At 53.5% G+C, this 12,725-nt stretch overlaps 1 protein-coding gene across 1 annotated transcript; it reads left to right on the top strand.

Moving 5' to 3' along the window:
• The first annotated feature begins 4,187 nt into the window (after window positions 1–4,187).
• Window positions 4,188–7,545, top strand: LOC138355064 (collagen alpha-1(II) chain-like). Its single transcript, XM_069309778.1, has 3 exons — window positions 4,188–4,210; window positions 4,617–6,494; window positions 6,951–7,545. Exons 1-3 carry the CDS (start codon window positions 4,188–4,190, stop codon window positions 7,543–7,545), a joined length of 2,496 nt encoding a protein of 831 aa, XP_069165879.1.
• The last annotated feature ends 5,180 nt before the right edge of the window (window positions 7,546–12,725 follow it).

Here is a 12,725-nt window from a genome sequence, read left to right as displayed (position 1 = left end):
CTCTGCTCTTCAACGGGGGTATTCTGCACATCCTGCCATGTCTCCTGGTCTCATGTGATGTGATTTCTGTGTGCAGGTTTGGGACCAGCCCCTCAATTATTTTCCACGTGTAAATTATTATGTATCTCTCCCGCCTGCGCTCAAGGGAGTACAGATTTAGGCTCTTTAGTCGGTCCCAGTAATTTAGATGTTTTACTGAGTGGATTCTAGCAGTAAAGGATCTCTGCACGCTCTCCAGGTCAGCAATTTCTCCAGCTTTGAAAGGTGCTGTCATTGTGCAGCAGTACTCCACTCTAGAGAGCACAAGCGTTTTGAAAAGTATCATCATCGGTATAGCATCTCTAGTGTGAAAAGTTCTTGTTATCCAACCTGTCATTTTTCTTGCAGTTGTGACGGCTACTTTATTGTGTTCTTTAAAGGTAAGGTCTTCCGACATGGGTACACCCAGATCCTTTACATTGCCTTTTCGTTCTATGTTATGATTTGCCTGAGTTTTGTACGTGGTTTCCGTTTTTATATTTTCAATTTTTCCATAGCGCATAAGCTAGAACTTATCCTCGTTAAACACCATATTATTTTCTGTAGCCCATAGAAAGACCTGATCTACATCTGATTGGAGGTTTGCCGTGTCCTCTATATTGCCAACTCTCATGAAAATCCTAGTGTCATCTGCAAAGGATGATACAGTGCTATAGGTTGTGTTCTTGTCTATGTCTGATATGAGAATGAGAAAAAGTACTGGAGCAAGCACAGTACCCTGGGGGACTGAGCTCTTCACGGTTGATGGGCTGGATTATATTTTGTTGACTATTACACATTGGGTTCTCTTAGTCAGGAAATTGTAGAACCATCTGCCTAATTTCCCGGTAATTCCTTTTGAACGCATTTTATGTGCAATAACACCATGGTCACATTTATCAAAAGCTTTTGCGAAATCTGTGTTAATTACATCAGCGTTTTGTTTGTCTTCCATAGCATCTAATGCCATACCATAGTAGTCCAGCAACTGCGACAGGCAAGAGCGCCCTGTTCTGAAACCATGTTGTCCGGGGTTATGGAGATGCTCTGATTCCATGTATTTTGTGATCTTACTATTAGCACTCTCTCAAAAATTTTATGATGTGCGATGTTAGTGCTATCGGTCTGTAATTTTTTGCCTCTGCCTTATTTCCTCCTTTATGGAGTGGTGCTATCTCTGCTGTAAGGCTAGTAAGTATTCCTCCGCCAGGTTTGATAAATTTACTAAGCAGGGTTTAAACTGAACAACTAATCTCTATTGTACTGGACAACCCAGATGGTAGAACTCTTATTAAACTGATGGTAATTGTACAGGCATCTTAGGGAAAGGCTATTTTCAATAACAATATTGGCAAGTGATCTGAATTTGAACTTCGTGAATTACTAATGTGATCACTCTCGTGGGCCGCGTGACCTTGACATGGTGAGTCATCCGGAACCCAAACTAGTCCCCCCTACATGCCCTCATTTCTCTGCCTGTATACAACTCTGATCTCAACCTTCATTCTACATACATGTAAACTTAACATACACAAGCCAAATTAGTTATTATTGTATTTTGTTGAAATATTCATTATATGTTGCATTAATACAGAGAATCAGCCATCTTGTAATCTTAAACGCTAATCCCTTTAATCCCTGGAGGGACGACCTTTCTCTGCAGAGTCAGGTCGAGTACCGTCTTACTCCAAACTTTCAAGACTACGCGGTCCCCATGTCTATGAGAGTCTATACTGAATAATTTCTTACAACAAATCTAGTTTGTTACGTGGTGACCTCTTCACCTGGTGACCTTTACACCTGGCAACCTCTACACCTGGTGACCTCTTCACCTGGTGACCTCTACACCTGGTGACCTCTTCACCTGGTGACCTTTACACCTGGCAACCTCTACACCTGGTGACCTCTACACCTGGTGACCTCTATACCTAGCAACCTCTACACCTGGTGACCTCTACACCTGGTGACCTCTTCACCTGGTGACCTCTACACCTGGTGACCTCTTCACCTGGTGACCTTTACACCTGGCAACCTCTACACCTGGTGACCTCTACACCTGGTGACCTCTATACCTAGCAACCTCTACACCTGGTGACCTCTACACCTGGTGACCTCTACACCTGGTGACCTCTATACCTAGCAACCTCTACACCTGGTGACCTCTACACCTGGTGACCTCTACACCTGGTGACCTCTACACCTGGTGACCTCTATGCCTAGCAACCTCTACACCTGGTGACCTTTACACCTGGTGACCTTTACACCTGGTGACCTCTATACCTAGCAACCTCTACACCTGGTGACCTCTACACCTGACGACCTCAACACCTGGTGACCTTTACACCTGACGACCTCAACACCTGGTGACCTTTACACCTGGTGACCTCTACACCTGACGACCTCAACACCTGGTGACCTTTACACCTGGTGACCTCTACACCTGACGACCTCAACACCTGGTGACCTTTACACCTGGTGACCTCTACACCTGGCGACAGATACACCTGATGACCTCTACACCTGGTGACCTCTACACCTGGTGACCTCTATACCTAGCGACCTCTACACATTGTGACCTCTACACCTAGCGACCTTTACACCTAGCAACCTTTACACCTGGCAACCTCTACACCTGGTGACCTCTACACCTGGCGACCTGTACACCTGGTGACCTGTACACCTGGTGACCTGTACACCTGGTGACCTGTACACCTGGTGACCTGTACACCTGGTGACCTGTACACCTGGTGACCTGTACACCTGGTGACCTGTACACCTGGTGACCTGTACACCTGGTGACTTCTAGGTCACCAGGTGTGGAGGTCGTGAGGTGTAGAGGTCACCAGGTGTCATGTGTGGTCGGTGGAGGTGACCCAGTAAACACAAAACGTTTTCAAAACTTTCACCAAAGTTGCATTATGGTTGTGGGGAGAGATAAGTTTCATGTGTGGTTCAACAGGCACATGTGCAATCATTAACACATGAATGGTAACAGTATTTCTTTATGTAATATGGCAAATGCTGCCTTTTCTTACGCTAATTTCATCTTTATTTATTAAAAAAATATTTTGTTCATGTAAAAATATTAAATATTAAATTTATGTACATTATACATATAAATTGTGAATGTTGTGTCTTATTTGCATGATAGATGTGTAAAACATTTACTTTTTATGATGATCTTGGTAAAAGAAAATTTTATAACCCTGTTTGCTAAATGATGTATTCAGTAATACTGTTTTTATGCTTAAATTATATTTTGGTACATTATGTGTAATACATCAACATGAATGGAAAATGCTGCAGCATAGGTGTATGAAGGGCACACGCAACATTTAATCTACCATTTTTTTTCAAATAAAAAATTTGAGTGCATCAAAATTGCTCTTTATCACATACATCTGTATTATAGTAGATTTTACATTAAATATCACTGAAGTACAAATAGGTGAGTACAACTAGGCAAGTGCAACTAGGAGAGTACATGTAGCTAGGTGAGTACGCCTTGGTGAACACTGCTAGATGAATACAAGTAGGTGAGTACAACTTCATGAGAACAACTAGGGGAGTGCATGTAGGTGAGTACAACTTCATGAGAACAACTAGGGGAGTGCATGTAGGTGAGTACAACTTCATGAGAACAACTAGGGGAGTGCATGTAGGTGAGTACAACTTCATGAGAACAACTAGGGGAGTGCATGTAGGTGAGTACAACTTCATGAGAACAACTAGGGGAGTGCATGTAGGTGAGTACAACTTCATGAGAACAACTAGGGGAGTGCATGTAGGTGAGTACAACTTCATGAGAACAACTAGGGGAGTGCATGTAGGTGAGTACAACTTCATGAGAACAACTAGGGTCGTGCATGTAGGTGAGTACAACTTCATGAGAACAACTAGGGGAGTGCATGTAGGTGAGTACAACTCACCTACACCTCAGAACTACAGATGCCAAGGAAGAGGAGGGGAAGGGGAGTAAGGAAGTGCATCCATACTGCACTTGAGGAGGAGGAAGGAGGAGGAGGGGGAGGAGGGAGGGGTAGGGTGAGGAGGAAAGAGGAGGAAGGAGGAGGAGGGCGAGGAGGAAGGAGGAGAAGATCAAAGAAGAAGAAGGAGGAGGAGGAGGAAGAGGAAGATGGGGAGGAGGTAGAGGCAGAGGAAGAAGGAGGATGGAGGTAGAGGAGGAAGATATGTAGGTCTAGAAGGAAGGAGGAAGAGGGAGAGGAGGAGGATGTTGGGGAGGGGGAAATTAAGTGATGGAGAAGAAGAGTAGGGGGAAGAAGAGCAAGGGTAGGAGTAGATGAGGTAAAAGGGGGAGGGCGAAGAGGAGGAGGATTAGGAGAAGGGAGGTGAGATGGAAGGGGGAGAGGAGGGGAGGGGTAAGAGAAGGGGGGAAGAGGGGGAGGGGTAATGGGTGCCATTGGAAGGCCCTGAAGGGTCCTGTCAGTGACATCCAGGACCCTCTAGGGCCAACAACGGTCACCAGGACCACGAGGGTCAACAACGGTCACCAGGACCACGAGGGCCAACAACGGTCACCAGGACCACGAGGGTCAACAACGGTCACCAGGACCACGAGGGCCAACAACGGTCACCAGGACCACGAGGGTCAACAACGGTCACCAGGACCACGAGGGCCAACAACGGTCACCAGGACCCCGAGGGCCAACAACGGTCACCAGGACCACGAGGGCCAACAATGGTCACCAGTACCACGAGGGCCAACAACGGTCACTAGGACCACGAGGGCTAACAACGGTCACCAGGACCACGAGGGCCAACAATGGTCACCAGTACCACGAGGGCCAACAACGGTCACTAGGACCACGAGGGCTAACAACGGTCACCAGGACCACGAGGGCCAACAACAGTCACCAGGACCCCGAGGGCCAACAACGGTCACCAGGACCACGAGGGCCAACAACGGTCACCAGGACCAGGAGGGCCAACAACAGTCACCAGGACCACGAGGGCCAACAATGGTCACCAGGACCACGAGGGCCAACAACGGTCACCAGGACCACGAGGGCCAACAATGGTCAACACAACAACGGTCACCAGTACCACGAGGGCCAACAATGGTCACCTCAACAACGGTCACCAGTACCACTGGGCCAACAATGGTCACCTCAACAACGGTCACCAGTACCACGAGGGTCAACAACGGTCACCAGTACCACGAAGGCGAACAACGGTCACCAGGACCACGAGGGCCAACAATGGTCACCTCAACAACGGTCACCAGTACCACGAGGGCCAACAATGGTCACCTCAACAACGGTCACCAGTACCACGAGGGCCAACAACGGTCACCAGTACCACGAGGGCCAACAATGGTCACCTCAACAATGGTCACCAGGACCACGAGGGTCAACAATGGTCACCTCAACAACGGTCACCAGTACCACGAGGGCCAACAATGGTCACCTCAACAACGGTCACCAGTACCACGAGGGCCAACAATGGTCACCTCAACAACGGTCACCAGGACCACGAGGGCCAACAATGGTCACCTCAACAACGGTCACCAGTACCACGATGGCCAACAATGGTCACCTCAACAACGGTCACCAGTACCACTGGGCCAACAATGGTCACCACAACAACGGTCACCAGGACCACGAGGGCCAACAACGGTCACAGGACCACGAGGGCCAACAATGGTCACCAGTACCACGAGGGCCAACAACGGTCACCAGGACCACGAGGGCCAACAACGGTCACCTCAACAACTGTCACCAGGACCACTTGGCCAACAATGGTCACCACAACAACGGTCACCAGGAACACGAGGGCCAACAATGGTCACCACAACAACGGTCACCAGGACCACGAGGGCCAACAACGGTCACCAATACAACGAGGGCCAAAAACGGTCACCAGGACCACGAGGGTCAACAATGGTCACCCAACAACGGTCACCAGTACCATTTGGCCAACAATGGTCACCACAACAACGGTCACCAGGACCACGAGGGTGAACAATGGTCACCACAACAACGGTCACCAGTACCACTGGGCCAACAACGGTCACCAGTACCACTGGGCCAACAACGGTCACCAGGACCACGAGGGTCAACAACGGTCACCAGGACCCCGAGGGCCAACAATGGTCACCAGGACCACGAGGGTCAACAACGGTCACCAGGACCCCGAGGGCCAACATTGGTCACGAGGACCACGAGGGCCAACAATGGTCACCAGGACCACGAGGACCAACAACGGTCACCAGGACCTCGAGGACCAACAACGGTCACCAGGACCACGAGGGCCAACAATGGTCACCAGGACCACGAGGACCAACTACGGTCACCAGGACCACGAGGGCCAACAATGGTCACCAGGACCACGAGGGCCAACAATGGTCACCAGGACCCCGAGGGCCAACAATGGTCACCAGGACCACGAGGGCCAACAATGGTCACCAGGACCACGAGGGCCAACAATGGTCACCAGGACCCCGAGGGCCAACAATGGTCACCAGGACCACGAGGGCCAACAATGGTCACCAGGACCACGAGGACCAACAACGGTCACCAGGACCACGAGGACCAACAATGGTCACCAGGACCACGAGGGCCAACAATGGTCACCAGGACCACGAGGACCAACAATGGTCACCAGGACCACGAGGACCAACAATGGTCACCAGGACCACGAGGGCCAACAATGGTCACCAGGACCACGAGGACCAACAATGGTCACCAGGACCTCGAGGACCATCAATGGTCACCAGGACCTCGAGGGCCAACAACGGTCACCAGGACCTCGAGGACCAACAACAGTCACCAGGACCTCGAGGACCAACAACAGTCACCAGGACCACGAGGGTCAACAATGGTCACCAGGACCACGAGGGTCAACAACGGTCACCAGGACCACGAGGGTCAACAACAGTCACCAGGACCACGAGGGTCAACAATGGTCACCAGGACCACGAGGGTCAACAACAGTCACCAGGACCACGAGGGTCAACAACAGGCACCAGGAACACGAGGGTCAACAACGGTCACCAGGACCACGAGGGTCAACAAGTCACCAGGACCACGAGGGTCAACAATGGTCACCAGGACCACGAGGGTCAACAACGGTCACCAGGACCACGAGGGTCAACAACAGTCACTAGGACCACGAGGGTCAACAACGGTCACCAGGACCACGAGGGTCAACAACAGTCACCAGGACCACGAGGGTCAACAACAGTCACCAGGACCACGAGGACCAACAACAGTCACCAGGACCACGAGGGCCAACAACAGTCACCATGACCACGAGGGTCAACAATGGTCACCAGGACCCCGAGGGCCTACAATGGTCACCAGGACCACGAGGGCCAACAATGGTCACCAGGACCACGAGGGTCAACAACGGTCACCAGGACCCCGAGGGCCTACAATGGTCACCAGGACCACGAGGGCCAACAATGGTCACCAGGACCACGAGGACCAACAACGGTCACCAGGACCTCGAGGACCAACAACAGTCACCAGGACCACGAGGGTCAACAATGGTCACCAGGACCACTAGGGTCAACAATAGTCACCAGGACCACGAGGGTCAACAACAGTCTCCAGGACCACGAGGACCAACAACAGTCACCAGGACCACGAGGGTCAACAATGGTCACCAGGACCACGAGGGTCAACAATGGTCACCAGGACCACGAGGGTCAACAACAGTCACCAGGACCACGAGGGTCAACAACAGTCACCAGGACCACGAGGGTCAACAACAGTCACCAGGACCACGAGGGTCAACAACAGTCACCAGGACAACGAGGGTCAACAACAGTCACCAGGACCACGAGGGTCAACAACAGTCACCAGGACCACGAGGACCAACAACAGTTACCAGGACCACGAGGGTCAACAATGGTCACCAGGACCACGAGGGCCAACAACAGTCACCAGGACCACGAGGGTCAACAACAGTCACCAGGACCACGAGGACCAACAACAGTTACCAGGACCACGAGGGTCAACAATGGTCACCAGGACCACTAGGGTCAACAACAGTCACCAGGACCACGAGAGTCAACAACGGTCACCAGGACCACGAGGGTCAACAATGGTCACCAGGACCACTAGGGTCAACAACAGTCACCAGGACCACGAGAGTCAACAACGGTCACCAGGACCACGAGGGTCAACAACAGTCACCAGGACCACGAGGACCAACAACAGTCACCAGGACCACGAGGGCCAACAACAGTCACCAGGACCACGAGGGTCAACAATGGTCACCAGGACCACGAGGGTCAACAATGGTCACCAGGACCACGAGGGTCAACACCAGTCACCAGGACCCCGAGGGCCTACAATGGTCACCAGGACCACGAGGGCCAACAATGGTCACCAGGACCACGAGGGTCAACAACGGTCACCAGGACCCCGAGGGCCTACAATGGTCACCAGGACCACGAGGGCCAACAATGGTCACCAGGACCACGAGGACCAACAACGGTCACCAGGACCTCGAGGACCAACAACAGTCACCAGGACCACGAGGGTCAACAATGGTCACCAGGACCACGAGGGTCAACAATGGTCACCAGGACCACGAGGGTCAACAACAGTCACCAGGACCACGAGGACCAACAACAGTCACCAGGACCACGAGGGTCAACAATGGTCACCAGGACCACGAGGGTCAACAATGGTCACCAGGACCACGAGGGTCAACAACAGTCACCAGGACCACGAGGGTCAACAACAGTCACCAGGACCACGAGGGTCAACAACAGTCACCAGGACCACGAGGACCAACAACAGTTACCAGGACCACGAGGGTCAACAATGGTCACCAGGACCACGAGGGTCAACAATGGTCACCAGGACCACGAGGGTCAACAACGGTCACCAGGACCACGAGGGTCAACAATGGTCACCAGGACCACGAGGGCCAACAACAGTCACCAGGACCACGAGGGTCAACAATGGTCACCAGGACCACTAGGGTCAACAACAGTCACCAGGACCACGAGAGTCAACAACGGTCACCAGGACAACGAGGGTCAACAATGGTCACCAGGACCACTAGGGTCAACAACAGTCACCAGGACCACGAGAGTCAACAACGGTCACCAGGACAACGAGGGTCAACAACAGTCACCAGGACCACGAGGACCAACAATGGTCACCAGGACTACGAGGGCCAACAACGGTCACCAGGACTACGAGGGCCAACAATGGTCACCAGGACCACGAGGACCAACAACAGTCACCAGGACCACGAGGACCAACAACGGTCACCAGGACTACGAGGGCCTACAATGGTCACCAGGACCACGAGGGCCAACAATGGTCACCAGGACCACGAGGGTCAACAACGGTCACCAGGACCCCGAGGGCCTACAATGGTCACCAGGACCACGAGGGCCAACAATGGTCACCAGGACCACGAGGACCAACAACGGTCACCAGGACCTCGAGGACCAACAACAGTCACCAGGACCACGAGGGTCAACAATGGTCACCAGGACCACGAGGGTCAACAATGGTCACCAGGACCACGAGGGTCAACAACAGTCACCAGGACCACGAGGACCAACAACAGTCACCAGGACCACGAGGGTCAACAATGGTCACCAGGACCACGAGGGTCAACAATGGTCACCAGGACCACGAGGGTCAACAACAGTCACCAGGACCACGAGGGTCAACAACAGTCACCAGGACCACGAGGGTCAACAACAGTCACCAGGACCACGAGGACCAACAACAGTTACCAGGACCACGAGGGTCAACAATGGTCACCAGGACCACGAGGGTCAACAATGGTCACCAGGACCACGAGGGTCAACAACGGTCACCAGGACCACGAGGGTCAACAATGGTCACCAGGACCACGAGGGCCAACAACAGTCACCAGGACCACGAGGGTCAACAATGGTCACCAGGACCACTAGGGTCAACAACAGTCACCAGGACCACGAGAGTCAACAACGGTCACCAGGACAACGAGGGTCAACAATGGTCACCAGGACCACTAGGGTCAACAACAGTCACCAGGACCACGAGAGTCAACAACGGTCACCAGGACAACGAGGGTCAACAACAGTCACCAGGACCACGAGGACCAACAATGGTCACCAGGACTACGAGGGCCAACAACGGTCACCAGGACTACGAGGGCCAACAATGGTCACCAGGACCACGAGGACCAACAACAGTCACCAGGACCACGAGGACCAACAACGGTCACCAGGACTACGAGGGCCAACAACGGTCACCAGGACCACGAGGGCCAACAACGGTCACCAGGACCACGAGGACCAACAACAGTCACCAGGACCACGAGGACCAACAACGGTCACCAGGACTACGAGGGCCAACAACGGTCACCAGGACCACGAGGGCCAACAACGGTCACCAGGACCACGAGGGCCAACAACGGTCACCATGACCACGAGGGTCAACAACGGTCACCAGGACCACGAGGGTCAACAATGGTCACCAGGACCACGAGGGTCAACAATGGTCACCAGGACCACGAGGGTCAACAACAGTCACCAGGACCACGAGGGTCAACAATGGTCACCAGGACCACGAGGGTCAACAACGGTCACCAGGACCACGAGGGTCAACAACGGTCACCAGGACCACGAGGGTCAACAACAGTCACCAGGACCACGAGGGTCAACAATGGTCACCAGGACCACGAGGGTCAACAACAGTCACCAGGACCACGAGGGTCAACAACGGTCACCAGGACCACGAGGGTCAACAACGGTCACCAGGACCACGAGGGTCAACAATGGTCACCAGGACCACGAGGGTCAACAACAGTCACCAGGACCACGAGGGTCAACAACGGTCACCAGGACCACGAGGGTCAACAATGGTCACCAGGACCACGAGGGTCAACAATGGTCACCAGGACCACGAGGGTCAACAATGGTCACCAGGACCACGAGGGTCAACAACGGTCACCAGGACCACGAGGGTCAACAACAGTCACCAGGACCACGAGGGTTAACAATGGTCACCAGGACCACGAGGGTCAACAACGGTCACCAGGACCACGAGGGTCAACAACAGTCACCTGGACCACGAGGGTCAACAACAGTCACCAGGACCACGAGGGTCAACAACAGTCACCAGGACCACGAGGGTCAACAACGGTCACCAGGACCACGAGGGTCAACAACAGTCACCAGGACCACGAGGGTCAACAACGGTCACCAGGACCACGAGGGTCAACAACAGTCACCAGGACCACGAGGGTCAACAACAGTCACCAGGACCACGAGGGTCAACAACGGTCACCAGGACCACGAGGGTCAACAACAGTCACCAGGACCACGAGGGTCAACAACGGTCACCAGGACCACGAGGGTCAACAATGCTCACCAGGACCACGAGGACCAACAACGGTCACCAGGACCACGAGGACCAACAACAGTCACCAGGACCACGAGGACCAACAACAGTCACCAGGACCACGAGGACCAACAACGGTCACCAGGACCACGAGGGTCAACAATGGTCACCAGGACCACGAGGACCAACAACGGACCACGAGGACCAACAACGGTCACCAGGACCACGAGGACCAACAACGGTCACCAGGACCACGAGGACCAACAACAGTCACCAGGACCACGAGGACCAACATCAGTCACCAGGACCACGAGGACAAACAATGGTCACCAGGACCACGAGGGTCAACAACGGTCACCAGGACCACGAGGGTCAACAATGGTCACCAGGACCACGAGGGTCAACAATGGTCACCAGGACCACGAGGGTCAACAACAGTCACCAGGACCACGAGGGTCAACAATGGTCACCAGGACCACGAGGGTCAACAACGGTCACCAGGACCACGAGGGTCAACAACAGTCACCAGGACCACGAGGGTCAACAACAGTCATCAGGACCACGAGGGTCAACAACAGTCACCAGGACCACGAGGGTCAACAACGGTCACCAGGACCACGAGGGTCAACAACAGTCACCAGGACCACGAGGGTCAACAATGGTCACCAGGACCACGAGGGTCAACAACAGTCACCAGGACCACGAGGGTCAACAATGGTCACTAGGACCACGAGGGTCAACAATGGTCACCAGGACCACGAGGGTCAACAATGGTCACCAGGACCACGAGGGTCAACAATGGTCACCAGGACCACGAGGGTCAACAACGGTCACCAGGACCACGAGGGTCAACAACAGTCACCAGGACCACGAGGGTTAACAATGGTCACCAGGACCACGAGGGTCAACAACGGTCACCAGGACCACGAGGGTCAACAACAGTCACCTGGACCACAAGGGTCAACAACAGTCACCAGGACCACGAGGGTCAACAACAGTCACCAGGACCACGAGGGTCAACAACGGTCACCAGGACCACGAGGGTCAACAACAGTCACCAGGACCACGAGGGTCAACAACGGTCACCAGGACCACGAGGGTCAACAACAGTCACCAGGACCACGAGGGTCAACAACAGTCACCAGGACCACGAGGGTCAACAACGGTCACCAGGACCACGAGGGTCAACAACAGTCACCAGGACCACGAGGGTCAACAACGGTCACCAGGACCACGAGGGTCAACAATGCTCACCAGGACCACGAGGACCAACAACGGTCACCAGGACCACGAGGACCAACAACAGTCACCAGGACCACGAGGACCAACAACAGTCACCAGGACCATGAGGACCAACAACGGTCACCAGGACCACGAGGGTCAACA

This window comes from Procambarus clarkii, chromosome 65 (assembly GCF_040958095.1).
Source record: "Procambarus clarkii isolate CNS0578487 chromosome 65, FALCON_Pclarkii_2.0, whole genome shotgun sequence".
Classification (NCBI taxonomy): Eukaryota; Metazoa; Arthropoda; class Malacostraca; order Decapoda; family Cambaridae; genus Procambarus; species Procambarus clarkii.
This window is presented reverse-complemented; position numbering and strand designations above follow the sequence as displayed.

Excerpts from the sequence above, each read along its gene's own strand:
- LOC138355064 (XM_069309778.1), top strand. The coding sequence starts at position 4,188 with ATGGAGGTAGAGGAGGAAGATAT. Across the intron at positions 4,211-4,616 it reads GAGGTAGAGGAGGAAGATAT|GACCACGAGGGTCAACAACG; the intron begins GTAGGTCTAGAA and ends AACGGTCACCAG. Across the intron at positions 6,495-6,950 it reads GACCCCGAGGGCCAACAATG|GACCACGAGGGTCAACAACA; the intron begins GTCACCAGGACC and ends AATGGTCACCAG.